This window comes from Microtus ochrogaster, chromosome 4 (assembly GCF_000317375.1).
Source record: "Microtus ochrogaster isolate Prairie Vole_2 chromosome 4, MicOch1.0, whole genome shotgun sequence".
Taxonomy (NCBI): Eukaryota; Metazoa; Chordata; class Mammalia; order Rodentia; family Cricetidae; genus Microtus; species Microtus ochrogaster.
This window is the reverse complement of record NC_022011.1, coordinates 92,540,195-92,553,476: the sequence shown is the minus strand read 5'-3', so window position 1 is coordinate 92,553,476 and position 13,282 is coordinate 92,540,195. Positions and strand designations below refer to the sequence as shown.

The window sequence follows — 13,282 nt, the reverse complement described above, 5'->3', positions numbered from 1 at the left end:
GCCTAGGCACAGGGTAGAACCTGACTGCCCAGGCCCCGACTCCCCAGGCCGTGGCACAGCGGCTAGCCCACCAGTTTCTTCTCCTGAGTCATCGCTGCTGTCGTTGGCATTCTCCTCCCGGATCTTGCCCTCCTCCTTCATCCTCTCCAAATAGGCATCATGCTGGTCTTCATCCGAGTCGGCATAGTCATCGTAGCTGGGGTTCATGCCCTAGCCGGGGAAGAGAGGAGACTCAGCCATCATATTTGAGCCGGAACTCCTGCGCACGCCACAAAGCCTTTCCCCACACCTGTGAAACCAGAGCAGCCGCTCCCAGGAGCCCCTGAGCAGGAATATCCACACAGCCAACATGCAGGGTCTACTAAACTGAGTGTATCCAAGCCCCTCCCTTTCCTGGCCCCACAAGGGCTCCTAAGAGGCTGCACAGACTGATCTAAGGCCATGCAGAGAGAACCTGCTCAGGAAGGGGAAGGAGCCACACGCACCTCTTTTTTCTATAAGGGTAAGAAGAGAAGAAAGAGTGAAAAAGAGGCCACCAAGTCTCTGCTCCTTTCTCCTCTACAGAAAGAACAGGAGAGAGGTGTGTCCTGCCCACAGATACCTCTTTGAGTCCTCTGTTTTTGATGTTGAGCTTTTTGGCATTCACAAAATCAAACAGCTTTCCATACTCCTCCCTGCGAGGGAAGACAAATGTCGTTACTAGATGGTCAGAACCAACTTAGGTAGACTAATGTTCTGATACCAGCGGGTTAGGTGGAGGTGGAGCTCATGACCACACCATCCTGGACGTCGGTACGTTAGAAACACCCTAAAGAGTTATGGGACAGAAGAGGCGTGGGTCTAGGTAGTTACCAATAGACCCACAGGGGGGCACTGTGGGAAGGGAGGGTTCCATCTTTTTTACTGGTCTGCGTTTCGCCCTTTGCAGGGCTGTAATAAGGATTAAACACGAAGATGTTTGTAAAATGTTTCACTCACAGCTGAGTACTCAATAAACATTAGCTGCTGTGTTCCTGGGCACGAAGCTCATTCCAGGAAAGGAAGAGATAATATTTCCACCATGGGGAAAAGAGGAGAATGAGCTAACCACACACACAGCTTTCGTAATGTTTTAAAAAAAAAAAAAAAAAAAACTTTTCTAAGGACAGAAAAAAAATGATGAATACATTTCTAGAGTCTGAATATTTGAAAGACCAGATCTCAGAGAACCTGAAGAAATTTCATCTTAGCTAGAAAAGCCCAATCATGGGCCCAGAGAGGACCCAAGGCTAGTCTGAGCTTCACAGTAGAGGTGGGATCAGGATCAGGACAGCAGAAGGAAACAGGAGACGGCTCTTACCTCTCAATGCTGCTGAAGGTGTACTGAGTGCCCTGCTTGGTCTCGATTTCAAAGTCGAAGGAGCGAGTGGTCGTGGTGCCTCGGGCAAAGTTGACAAAAGCGATCTCATCGAAGCGAATGTGTACAGGGGGCTTGTGCACGTAGATGAAGCCCCGCTCCAGCGGGTACAGGAGTCCTGAGCTGGCCTTGTAGGAGCAGGTGATACACTGGGCTCCCGAATGCCTGATGGAGGATGGAAGGGGCCCGGTGAGCACTGACCACAGAAATAGCAACGTAATGTCCAGGCCACTACATTGCTTTGACAAGAGGTGCTGGCAATTACAAGAAGTGCACCTGGGCTTCTACTAGAGGGTGCCCATCACAGGAAAGGTTTTATTACTAAGGTGCAGGACATTTCCCACCCACCCCATCCCCAGTGGGTCAGGACTTCTGCCCCCATTCTTACCCTTGGAAGTTGCCTGGGACTGTGATTTTCCGATTTACAAGTGCTTTCATGACCCGGCTGACCATCTCGTAGAGGGACCCTGACATGTTCTTGGTCAGCCGACCCTCAAAGCGCTTCTCCACTTCTTCCCTGTCAAGAAAGCGAGACGAGATCCTGAGGCAGGCCGGCTTTCTGCTTGGACAGCCGCAAGAAACAAGTTCAGTGAGACGCTTACTCGTTCATGTTGAGAGTCAAGGAGATGTCCTCATCCTTGGAGAAGAGGAGGATCAGGAAGTGGTACCGGGTTTGGCCCTGCTTGATGGGGGGATCTAGGCTGATTACAAAGAACATCTGCCTCTGATCCTTGTGGGGCAGCAGGAAGAGGCGGAGCACTGTAGTATAGGGGATCTTGTAGTCGAAGGTCTTGCCATGGAGGTGTAGAAAGGTAGGGTAGATCCGGATATCGTAACGGCCACGAGGTGTCAAACACTGCAGCTCCCGGAAGATGCAGATAGCATCTCCAGTGGCCTGGATCACATCTGCCTTTGACAGAACATTCTGGGCGAAGGCCTGCAAACACACACAGGCAATCAAACAGCCTCTACTCCCAGGCCAGCCAGCCGAATCCTACTCAGCAGTACCCAGCGGACCAACAAGCAGAAACCTCACCTCTACAGGGTCCACACCATCTTCCTGGGTGGGAGGGACATAGAAGCGCACCTCCATGAGCGATACTTCAGCATCGTCATTCTGGTGGAATTCCAGGGTCACCTCATTCTTGCCTGTTGTACACTGGGACACATTGCTTAGGGGGATCTCAAAGACGGGCTGATCACCAATGTCAAAAGACAACAGCTGTCCTGTGAAGAAAGGGCTATTCAAGCCTCAAACTGCTCCCTGGGAGTCTGCAGAAGCATGCCCACCAGCTCTGGGTTCCGTGAGGACAGAGGACCAGAGGAACTTCATTCACGCCGTACCGCAGCAGGCACAGTGCCTGCTACACTAGACACGCTAGGTAAATAATACAAGCTAGACACACACACTGGGATTAGAAATTAGGGCAAAGAGCTAAGCGAGGTACCATCCGAAGCCCTCATCTTACCTTCTCCCCAAACCCCTCAAGCTTCCTCACTCACCACCAAACTTCACCGTCCCCCAGTTCCAGCCCTTCACACACAGATCCTTCTCCATTAGCTCAAGGCGATAGTGAGTTTTGAAGAAATCAGAGAGTTTCTCGAACTCCTATGAATTGTAAGGAGAAAGTGAAATTCCAGTAAACCCTCTGGACCTTAACACAACTTAAAAGCCCTGAGATCTCTAGTTCAGAAAAAGTTCAGTAATATATCCTTTATTAGAAACCACAGCTAAAACTGCACAGGAACTTAGCACATCAACTCTGAAACTGTTGTAAAACAAATTTTACTTTGTTACGAGAGGCTGTTTCTGGGACCAGATACCCTCAGCCACACTCTCAGAGACAGGGTTTATCTGTCTAACGGCCCTGGCTGTCCTGGACTCACCCTGTAGACCAGCCTGGAAAGCTGGGACTAAAAGCAAGTGTCACCACCGCCCAGCTGCTTAAAACACTGCTAGAGACACGATGGCTCAGTGGTCAAGAGTACTTGTTCTTGCAAAAGACTTAGGTTCAATTCCCAGCACCCACATGGCGGTGGCTTGTGCACAACTGTTTGTAACTCCAATTCCAGGTGACCTAATGCCTTCTTCTGAGCTTTGAGGGCACAAGGCATGTGCATGGTGCACAGGCATACATGCAAGCAAAGCCTCATATACATAAAAATTAGCTTTAGTGTTTTTGTTCGTTTTGGTTTTTTTCAAGACAGGGTTTATCCATTTAGCCCTAGCTGTCCTGGAATTCGCTCTCCGACCAAGCTGGTCTCAATCCACCTGCCTCTGCCTCCGCAGTGCTGGGATTAAAGGCATGCACCAATACTGCCCAGGAAAATAACTAATTTTTTAAAAAGATAAAAATATCCCAGGCTGGGAGAGGAGTAAAGGAACTTCCATTCCCAGATGTCGAAATCACCTGGCTGAGTGTTTAAACTGTGCAGGTGCTCTTTTGATGAAAGTGGATCAAAACCAAGCAACCCAAAATGTTAAATCCCTAGAGCACCACGCTCTAGACTCAAGATTCTGAACCAGGACAGAAGCAGCAAGTGAAACCACTATTTATATTAAGATGTTAGATAAACCCAGAGTCCAGGCACAAAGAAATTCACAAAACATGGAACACTAGTTTTTGGTTCAATAGTCTCCAGCAGCCCTGCTCTGAGGAGCCCATATGAGCAATGACATGATTATCAGAATACCAACTGTCTCTAGAAGACTAAAAATAAACAAGACAGGACAGTTTTTAAGAAAAAAAAGAGGGTCACAGCAACAAGATCTCTCACCGATTCTCGAAAGCCATCATACTTGTAGACGTGGCCATTCTTTGTGAGCAGTTTAAGTCCATGGCCCAGGGCTACCCGGCGCCAGATGCCTTCTGTCAACTCCCCGGCCTGGATATTGTCCACTTTACCGGTCTTGCTGTTCTTAAAGATGATACCCTGGCGGCTCAATCGCAGCCTCCCATCGTTCTGCCCAAAACACAAACCCGGATTCAGAACAGGATGCAGTGTGTACCAGGTCGACTTGACCCCTCACTGGTGTGGTGTCGCAGGCTGAACAGATTCATCAATGGAAAAGCAACAAGTAGTGCAATCATGTCAAGAGACACAAGAGACATCGAATCGTGACTGCAAGCTTGACCATGGCACCCAGAGCCCTGTAAGGATCCCAGTTTCCTGGTTCTTAACACAGGGGTTCAAGACAAAACGGCACATGCAAGCTCTTCAAACTCAGGGTCACAAACAACTCTTAAGACTTTGCTGCTGCTCTGCTTGAGGAAACACCAGATACACTATTGTCAAAACAGTAGTCAAGAGTTAAGCTTTTGCCAAAGGACACAAACTCTTCCCAATCTCTCTGCCTTTAATAAAAGCCCAGGCAATTCTCACCATGGACCCTTTCACCTCCTGGAAGATGTCGTTGAACTCCAGTGTCTCTGCCATAGTCACCTGCCCGTGGTGGCCAGAGCACAGAGCCCTAGGCTGCACCAGAGAAGACGAACCCTCTTCTGGGAGCTGGGCCCCACTTCCTGGGTAGATGTGAAGATGTTCAGCAGGGTGGGAATCTGAATTCGGGAAGGAGATTGATAAACAAGTAAAGGTGCCACCTTACTCCGCACACCCATGGGGAGCTGTGCCTAGATTGGATAGTCTCAAGTTCTCCACTGCTTGGGGACCTTACAGCGTTCCCGGGGCCAAGGCCCAGGACCCTAGGTGCAGAACCAGGCCTGTCGTGGCGCTCACACCCCACCGACACCCTCTCGGGACGTTCCACCGACAGGCACGGCAACAATCGGCGGAACCCCGCGACCAGCCCGGAGAGGACACCTCCGCTGTGCCCAGGGGACAGCGTCCGGATCCCAGTGATCCCACCAACCCGAGGCCCCCTGGACCCATGCTGCTCCCCCTCCTTGGAACATGGATTCGCCCACTGCCGGCGAATTTGAACGCGGAACGACCCATCTAGAGCGTCCCGCGGGGGAGCGGGACCCGTGCACACCCGGGACCCCGGGATCCCGACCACCCACCTCTTGGAGCTGCAGCCTCGCGACGGCACCGCCCGGGCGGTGGGCGCAGGGGACGCGGGGGAGGAGGCAGGGACGCGGGGGAGGGGGCCGCCGGGGAAGCTTTTTCCCGCGTGCGCGGTCCCGCGTCCCGCCACCGGAAGTCGCGCACCGACCATAGAGAGGAAGACGTGGCTAGAAGGACGCCCTCCGAGCCGACCAACGGGACGGCACCTAGAGCGTCAGTCCTCCGTCCCCTTCAATCAAAGCGATTCTTAGCTAGGAGGTGGGAGCTCCGCTCAGAAAGTTACAAGCCACTCTGCAAAGCGTAGATTCCGAGGAAAAGTTATGCAGTTTTATCAGGTTTTCAGGTTTGTTTGTGCGTTGGACTCGTTCACGTCCCTCCCTCCTGTAAAATGGTCTGGGAAGGAGTCTGTTGAACCAGAAAAATACAGAGCTGTGGCCAGGAATGACGCCCCCACTAGCTGCAAAGGGAATGCAGTAGTCGGTGACTGCTTGCTTTCCCGCTGTACCCTGGCAAGTGCATCAGATCCTCTCTGAGATGAGTTCACCTTCCACCGCCAACACCATCCCATCCATATCCCTAATTTGTGGGTTCTCCGGAAGGGCCTGGCAGATGGCCGCATTAAGTTCAAGTGCTGGTGTCAGATTTACCTTTGAGCTAGAACTTACTTGAAACCACATCAGTCTGAGTTGGCAGAACCCGGATGGCCTCACATAGCATCACGGTGCATCTTGCAAAATTTGAAGCCGGGTCTGAAAGAGGTGCTTGAGTTTCTCTCACCCTTCCCCATTTTACAGAAGAGAAAAGTGAGGCCTACAAAAGAATCCTAGAACTCAGAATCCTTAACATCAGCCTTTCATCATAACCATGAGGGTCCAACCTTTAGAGGAATTGCAAGAACGTGTCCTGCATAAAGACAGAATATTTAAACTTGCGGTTTTCCCGACAATCACTGCGCTGACTTGCTAACTCAGTCCTGGGATATGAGACAGTCAAAATGCATTCTTGGCTTCTAGAACTTGTGCCTTTAACCTCTGGGTTAAATACTGCTATTGTTAGCACTATTTAGCTAATTCAAACTGGGTTTAAGACATGTCATGAGAACCTGTTGTTAACGCAGCACAGTTCCAGGATTTGAGGAAACTGTGGAAGATGGCTAAAACAGCCCCAAGCTTTTAGGAGCAAGTACCCTAACAAAAGATCCAAATAACCTGGGAGCAAAAAAAGAAACCTGGCAATTTCTGTACAACCAGAAAGTTTCAATCACCCCGGCCAACTGGAGTTGGAAATTAAGTGACTTTCCGCTTCGCAGTGGTACAAACCTGTTATCACAACACTCTGGAGACTGAGGCAGGGGGATTGTGAGTGTGGAACATAAACAAGTTTGAGACCAGCTCGGAAACATAATGAGATTCTAGAGGGCAAAGAGGAGGAGATTTGTGACTCTTCCTCTCAGGAGACCCAAGAACCCTTTCTCCCCATCTGTGCTATTAGCTAGAAATCGGCAGACACACAGCAGTGGAGTCCTTGGCTCAGACAGATCAGCTAACTCAGGAATGGACCCTTCCAAGGGGCTTTGGAGAACACAGAGGAGCTGGTGAGCTGTGTGGTGGAGACACCGCATAAGAGAACTGAATGGAAGCAGTAGACAGAGTGCAGATAAAACACGAGTCCCAGAGGGCCCTAGCCAGCTGCATCCCAGGCAATCTGGAGCCCGGGATTGGAGACCCCACCCCTGCTGTGACATCACAGGGGAGTGGAGCGAAGAAGACGAATAAAAAGGTGGTCCGCCCTGGTCCTAGACGGTTGGCAGCCGCCAGAGTGTCAAGAGGCGAGAGAGACCGCACTGACTACAGTTGCCTGGCTTACAGGATCCATTCCTCAAGTCCCACTAAGCGACCCACTCCAGGCCTTGGTCTCCCTGTCCTGAGGTCGTCTCCTTGGGCTGCCATCTACGGCCGGCCATTCTGAGTGACTGTGAGCACTCTCTCAATATGAACTGTATATCAGACTTCTTCACCTACGAGACTACCAAGTCGGTGGTTGTGAAGAGCTGGACCATTGGGATCATCAACCGAGCCGTCCAGCTGCTGATCATCTCCTACTTTGTGGGGTGAGTCCATGGTCCTTCAGGTCCCGGGATAGGAGAGCTACCCGATGTCCTTCCATCCCTCTCCCAAGACTGCTCTGCGGCTTCCAGAGCTTCTCTTCGGGACTGGCCTCTGCCACTCCCATCCAGTCCCATCTTCAGGTGTATTATTTTACCCAGTAACTCTTCCAGGGCTGGAAAATCAGTCTAGACACACGCTCCAAGGATAGGTGCATTTCCTAGGCATTTAAGGACCCACACGGTCCTTCCCAAAAAGGGGGGGGCGGTGAGGGGACAGAGCCCTCCGCACACTTTTCCCTTTTCCTTTCCCCTTAGTCTTTGAAGACTCAGATACGGGAGCACAGGAAGGAGGCACTGGGACCAGGGAAATGGGCTGGTGTTGTGTGGGAAGGAAAGGAGAGCTCTGGGCTTCATATAGAGTTGGGGATTCCTCCCTACCATGGACTAGATGGTGAGAAGGTAAAAAAGGCAAGAACCCCTTGCTCTTGGAGAACAGGACAAAGGAGGAAATTGACCCTCACAGTAGAGAGAGGCACAGGCACAGATACATTCACGGAAAGAGTTTGCTAAAGAGAAAGGTACCTTTCTTGACTTAGTGTGGGGCTCTTCCCTCAAGAATGCAGAAATGATATCTATTGTTAAAAAGCATAAAATCTCCCCTCTACCTGACTCTGTGCAGTAAGACTCATGCTAGGGGTTGCTCAAAGGTCAGCAAGATACACACACGCACACACCACACACACACACACACACACACACGCACGCACTCACACACACACACGTGCACACACACACACACACAAAGGGGCCCGAGCAAACAATGGCTGGGAGGAAAACACAGGTCTGTCCTTCTTGCGGTCAGTACTACACCCTGGTCGGCACCAGGAAATGCAGGCAGAAACCTCAAGGGTTTTCTTTCCTGGCTTTCGAGTCTGTGGTCGCTTGCTGTTCCTTGAGACAATGAGTCTGTCTATGAAAGACAGAAAGCCACTGACTAGGTCATGAGTTAATTCAGGCAAATCAAAGAGTACATCCTGTGTGCCTGTGGGCTGGAGCTGAAAGGTCGGAGCAATGTGGAGAGGTTGGATGAGTGGAGAGACGGGCAGATGTGGCTGTCCTTTTAAAGTGATTTTTGCTTTATGGATTTGATGAAAGCCAGTAGACCTTGGTATTCCCGTGTATAACAGGGCTATATAGCCTTGTGAGGACATTAGAAAGAATCCAAGCTATAGAGTTGAAACTCCTTTCCTATATTGTTTTGTGAAAGATGTAGAGAAATGTTCCGTATCCCTGTCTCCAAAGTTTGGCTTGAAATTGGTTCCTTTTTTGGTTGCCTGGTTTGTTTGGTTTTGTTTTTTTAAGACACAGTCTCATGTATTCCAGACTGTCCTTAAATTTACTACATAGGTGAAGATGACCTTGAATTACAAGTGTGGGCCACCACATCCTTATATGATGCTGGAGAGTTGAACCTAGCACTCTCCCAACCGAGTTACATCCTGAGCCTCAGAGTCAGTCCTGAAGCCTTCTGTGCTCACACATGTATTCAGCGCCTTAATTGTTGATAGTAACAGGATGCTGTATTGGTCCAAATGAGTACAAAAGCTGTTTCAGCGCATTCCTAACCTGGTCCGGCTCTCCTGGCACCAGGCAGGGCATTGATGGACAACAGAGACAGCTGTCTCCTGGACTAGCCTAGCCCCCTCAGCCCTGCACTGCCCTTGGCTGCCCCTCATCGGGATCAGATTGACTTCTCCAGTGCTGGGGGCTGGAGTCCAGCCTGCTCAGGGGAGGAGGAGAGAGGCTCTTTGGCGTCTTGATATGCAACCCCATCCATCTGCCAGCCTGACAGCTCCCCGTGGACCCGTGCCCTGCAGTTACATCAGCATGCTTGGCAGCCCAGCCCCCCGGCCCAAACTGTTTATAGGGGCCCAGACACCATGTGACTTCATGAATCCATTGTGATTAATTTAGCAAAAAGGCATCAAGTATCTCTCTGTGCCAGGCATCGGGCACTGAGGGTAGAGCCGTGGACAGGAGCAGACAGGGTCTTTATCCTGTCCACATCACACCCATGAATGTGACAAGAAGTGGCTATTCATGCAGTGATCCCCACAGACAAATGCAAAGTGTGAACGGTGTCCGAAATATGCACGACACCAGAAGCGCTGCCACCGTCGAGGCACTTGGCTTCATCCGGAACCCGAGGGGAATTTTCTGGAAATGCCACAACCAGCCCAGGTTCTGAAGGATGGGTTGGAGCAGCCAGATGAGCAGAAGGAAGAAGTCCCGAGGCAGAAAGAACCCACCTCTGTGGAGGGAAAGAGCCTAGTCTGGGGGAGGAGGGAAAGGAGTCTATGGGAGTAGAGGCTAGCGTGTAGGAAGACCCCTGGAAACACAGAGGTCAGACCTGGCGTCCCACAGAAGCCTGTGTTTTCACAGGACAGTAGAGTGAGAAAGGAGTTACCCTGTCAGCCTATGTATGACTGACACTGGGGAAGAGTCCTAGGGTGAGATCTGAGCCTCCTGGGGCGCCAAGGATTAACAGGAGTAGATGCGCTGCTGAGCGAGAGCTTGAAGGAGAGTCAGCACTCCCTAGACTCAATCGAACTTGAAAGGGTTTTATTTATTTATTTTTTGCATTTTGTTTTATTCGTTTTGTGAGGTAGTGGAGCATAGACATGTGTACAGGTCAGAGAACGACAGAGTTGCGGGGCTTTCCGCTCTCACTTTCCACCACAGGGACTCGGGCTTGATAAGGACTTTACCCAAGGAGCCAAATTGCCCCTGTCCCTTGAAAGGATATTTAATGACTGCTGTGGTGTCCACACTCACTAGTTCCTCAGTGTTTCCCCTGTAACTTCCTGCCAAGGAGACAGGACACACAGCATCACCTAAGAAGTGTGCAACATGAACCAAGCATTCATCTTACACACTCACAGCAACACACCACCTAATCATCTGCCAGCTGGGCTTGACACACTTTGTCCTTCACCCACCCTAAGTGTGCCAGAGGCTGGGGATACCATGCTGCTGGCACCCAAGGTTCCTTTGTTTGGTTTGGGACAAGGTTTCTCTGTGTAACAGCCCTAGCTGTCCTAAAACTACTTCTTATAGACCAGGCTGGCCTCAAACTCACAGAGATCCACCTGCCTCTGCCTCCTGAGTGCTGGGATTAAAGGTGTGCTCCACCATGGCCACCCAAGGCTCCTTGTCAACACACTAGGTGACATACTTGGAAGATCAGTTGGAATCCCTCATCTTCTAGATACAAGGGGAGTGACACCCATTGTTGCCTGCTTTCTTCTTATGCCACAGCCTCAGGATGAAGGGACTCCATGGCTTGACATCCCTGTTTTGATACCACCTTGACACAGACCTGTGAGTCTCAGTCCACAAGGTATAGGAAAGGGGTGTAAGGGTACCTCCTGTCAGGGGCAAGAGGTGACACGTGCTAGGTGCCTCTCCGAGACAGTGACTCAGTAGTGTTATGTGTGATAACTATTACTGCTCCTCGACTCCCTGATGTGCCTCCGTCTTTCCTTCTACCCAGCTCACACCTTCCTAAAATGACCTCTCTCCTCTGACACACACAACTGCACACATTTCACACCCACTCCCTGGCCTCCTCCTCCTCCTTGCCTCCCTGGGGGCAGATGGGAGGGGTTTGGGATGCTGCTTCGGCCTCTTTCCTGCACTTCCCACCTGCCAAGGAGCTGCCACCACCTTCCGCTCTATAAATAATGAACCAGAAATGCAAGGGAAAAAAAAAAAAAGAAATCAGAGCAGCCGAGTAAATGCCAAGAATCAGAGGCTTAGTCCTGCTGCATCTCCTGAGCCCTGGCCTCTAGAGACAGCCTCAGCCCCTCTGTGCTGGAAATGAAGCAACCCCTCACCTCCCATTGCTAGCTACCCTGATGACGTTCTCAGCCCCATGGGGCCACTGAAATTCTTCCATTTGTTAACTCAGAGAGAATTCTAATGTGGCCTCTCCTCCCTACTGGGCATACAGGGAGTCTTAAAGGAAGAGGAGGAGGAAGGATTGGTTAATTGTTTCTCCACCCCAAGCCCCTTCCTCCTGAGACTTTCCTGAGTTAGGGGATGCTTTGCTATCAGTGAAGCAGGGATCCTACTTGAGATATAGCTGGAGACCCTACAGTGGTGTGCTTGGGAATGGTCCAGAGCAGACTCCAGTTTGGAACCCACTTCCCAGCTATGTGACTTTGGACAAGTCAGCAACCCATCTGTATCTGTTTCCCAATTGTCTCACAATGGTCATGTCCAGCCGTCTCACAAAGGCTTTATGGACTGGGTCCATGTAGCATCATAGTCTTGGTATATGATATGTCACTCTGAATGCTCTTTGCATCTACAAATGTGCCCCGGCTTTAAGGATGAGGTACTGGCCTCAGAGAACCATTTCCTTAGCTCAGCACCCAGAAGCATGTCAGTCCTGTGACAAGGCTCCCCAGAGTTCCAGAAGTCTGTGTGGACTGTGCCTTACCCTCTGATAAGTGTTCAGCAGCAGCCAGTATCTTAGCTGAGTTAGAGAGTCAGGCCCCCAGACCTCATTCCCCATCCTTCCAGAGGGCACAAGGCCATGAGCTAATGGTGCTCTCTTTCGGATAACTTCCTTGGATCCTGTAACAAGATGCTGCCTGCCTTCTTCTCCGTTAGAACATAACATGGTGAATGAGACCTTAATGAAATTCCTCCCCTTCAAAAAAAAAAAAAAAAGGAAACTATGGAAAGATCGGTAACGCAGACAGCACTGCAGACTTCTCTAAAGGCGTGGTGCTCAGAAGAGCATTTTACAAGCATGTGGATAACGCTTAATGGTGCATTAATCAACTTACCGGCTGCTACACGGCAGCCACAATAAAGCAGGTAACAGGTTCAAAGCCATTTGGCAGAGCTGCAACTCCACCCTCTTGCTCTCATGCAAGAAAGCATTCAGAATCCAAGAGGATGATGCTACAAAAAAAAAAAAGCAGAGAAGTATAAAGAGATAGTTATGCAAATCAGTTTAATAGATTCTCTAATGTATACATGCACCAAAACATTCACAGTATGTCCCATAAATACAGACAACGATTGCTCGCCAATTACACGTTAAAATGGAGTGGCTGGGGAGATGGCTGACTGCATAAAGTGCTCACCTCGCAAGCACAAGCACTTAGGTTTAATCCCAGAACGTGTGTGAAAAAGACCTGGCATTGTTGCACATTCTTCTAATCACAGGGCTGGAGAAACAGAAACAGGTGCGTCCCTGGGGTTTGCTGGCCAGCCAATGTAGCTTAGTTGGTGAGTGCCAGGTAAAAGGGAGAGACCTTGCCATTCATAGATTCATAGACAGACAGACAGATAGATGAGAGGCCCTGTCACAGATAGATAGATAGATAGATAGATAGATAGATAGATAGATAGATAGATAGATAGATAGATGAGAGATAGGTAGATTGGTAGGTAGATAGACAGGCAGACAGATAGATGCTATACGAGTAAGAGAGCCTTTATGTAAAGCTACCTTACACCAAGCCTGGAAACCTGAGTTGTCCCCAAGACCCACAGAATAGAAGAGAACTGGTTCCTGCAAGTTGCCCTCTGACTTCCCCACATATACAATGGCATACACATATTCACTCCCACACAAGGAAAAAGTAGATAGCTTCTGAGGAATTATATACACGCACACGCACACGCACACACACACACACACACACACACACACAGAGAGAGAGAGAGAGAGAGAG

General features: G+C 50.1%; 2 protein-coding genes across 2 annotated transcripts in view; one reads left to right on the top strand and one right to left on the bottom strand.

Moving 5' to 3' along the window:
- Ssrp1 (structure specific recognition protein 1) overlaps positions 1-5,547 on the bottom strand; it is a 10,304-nt gene extending 4,757 nt beyond the window's left edge. The window contains exons 1-10 of the mRNA XM_005346686.2: positions 5,419-5,547; positions 4,781-4,956; positions 4,175-4,360; positions 2,900-3,005; positions 2,433-2,623; positions 1,999-2,333; positions 1,785-1,913; positions 1,340-1,561; positions 602-674; positions 72-210 (exon numbers count right to left, since the gene is read on the bottom strand). Coding sequence (XP_005346743.1) covers positions 72-210; positions 602-674; positions 1,340-1,561; positions 1,785-1,913; positions 1,999-2,333; positions 2,433-2,623; positions 2,900-3,005; positions 4,175-4,360; positions 4,781-4,834 — 1,435 coding nt within the window. The 5' untranslated portion in view covers positions 4,835-4,956; positions 5,419-5,547. The remainder of the gene's footprint in view (positions 1-71; positions 211-601; positions 675-1,339; positions 1,562-1,784; positions 1,914-1,998; positions 2,334-2,432; positions 2,624-2,899; positions 3,006-4,174; positions 4,361-4,780; positions 4,957-5,418) is intronic.
- A 1,866-nt stretch (positions 5,548-7,413) lies between these two features.
- Positions 7,414-13,282, top strand: part of P2rx3 (purinergic receptor P2X 3) — a 37,610-nt gene continuing 31,741 nt past the window's right edge. The window contains exon 1 of the mRNA XM_005346685.2: positions 7,414-7,532. Coding sequence (XP_005346742.1) covers positions 7,414-7,532 — 119 coding nt within the window. The remainder of the gene's footprint in view (positions 7,533-13,282) is intronic.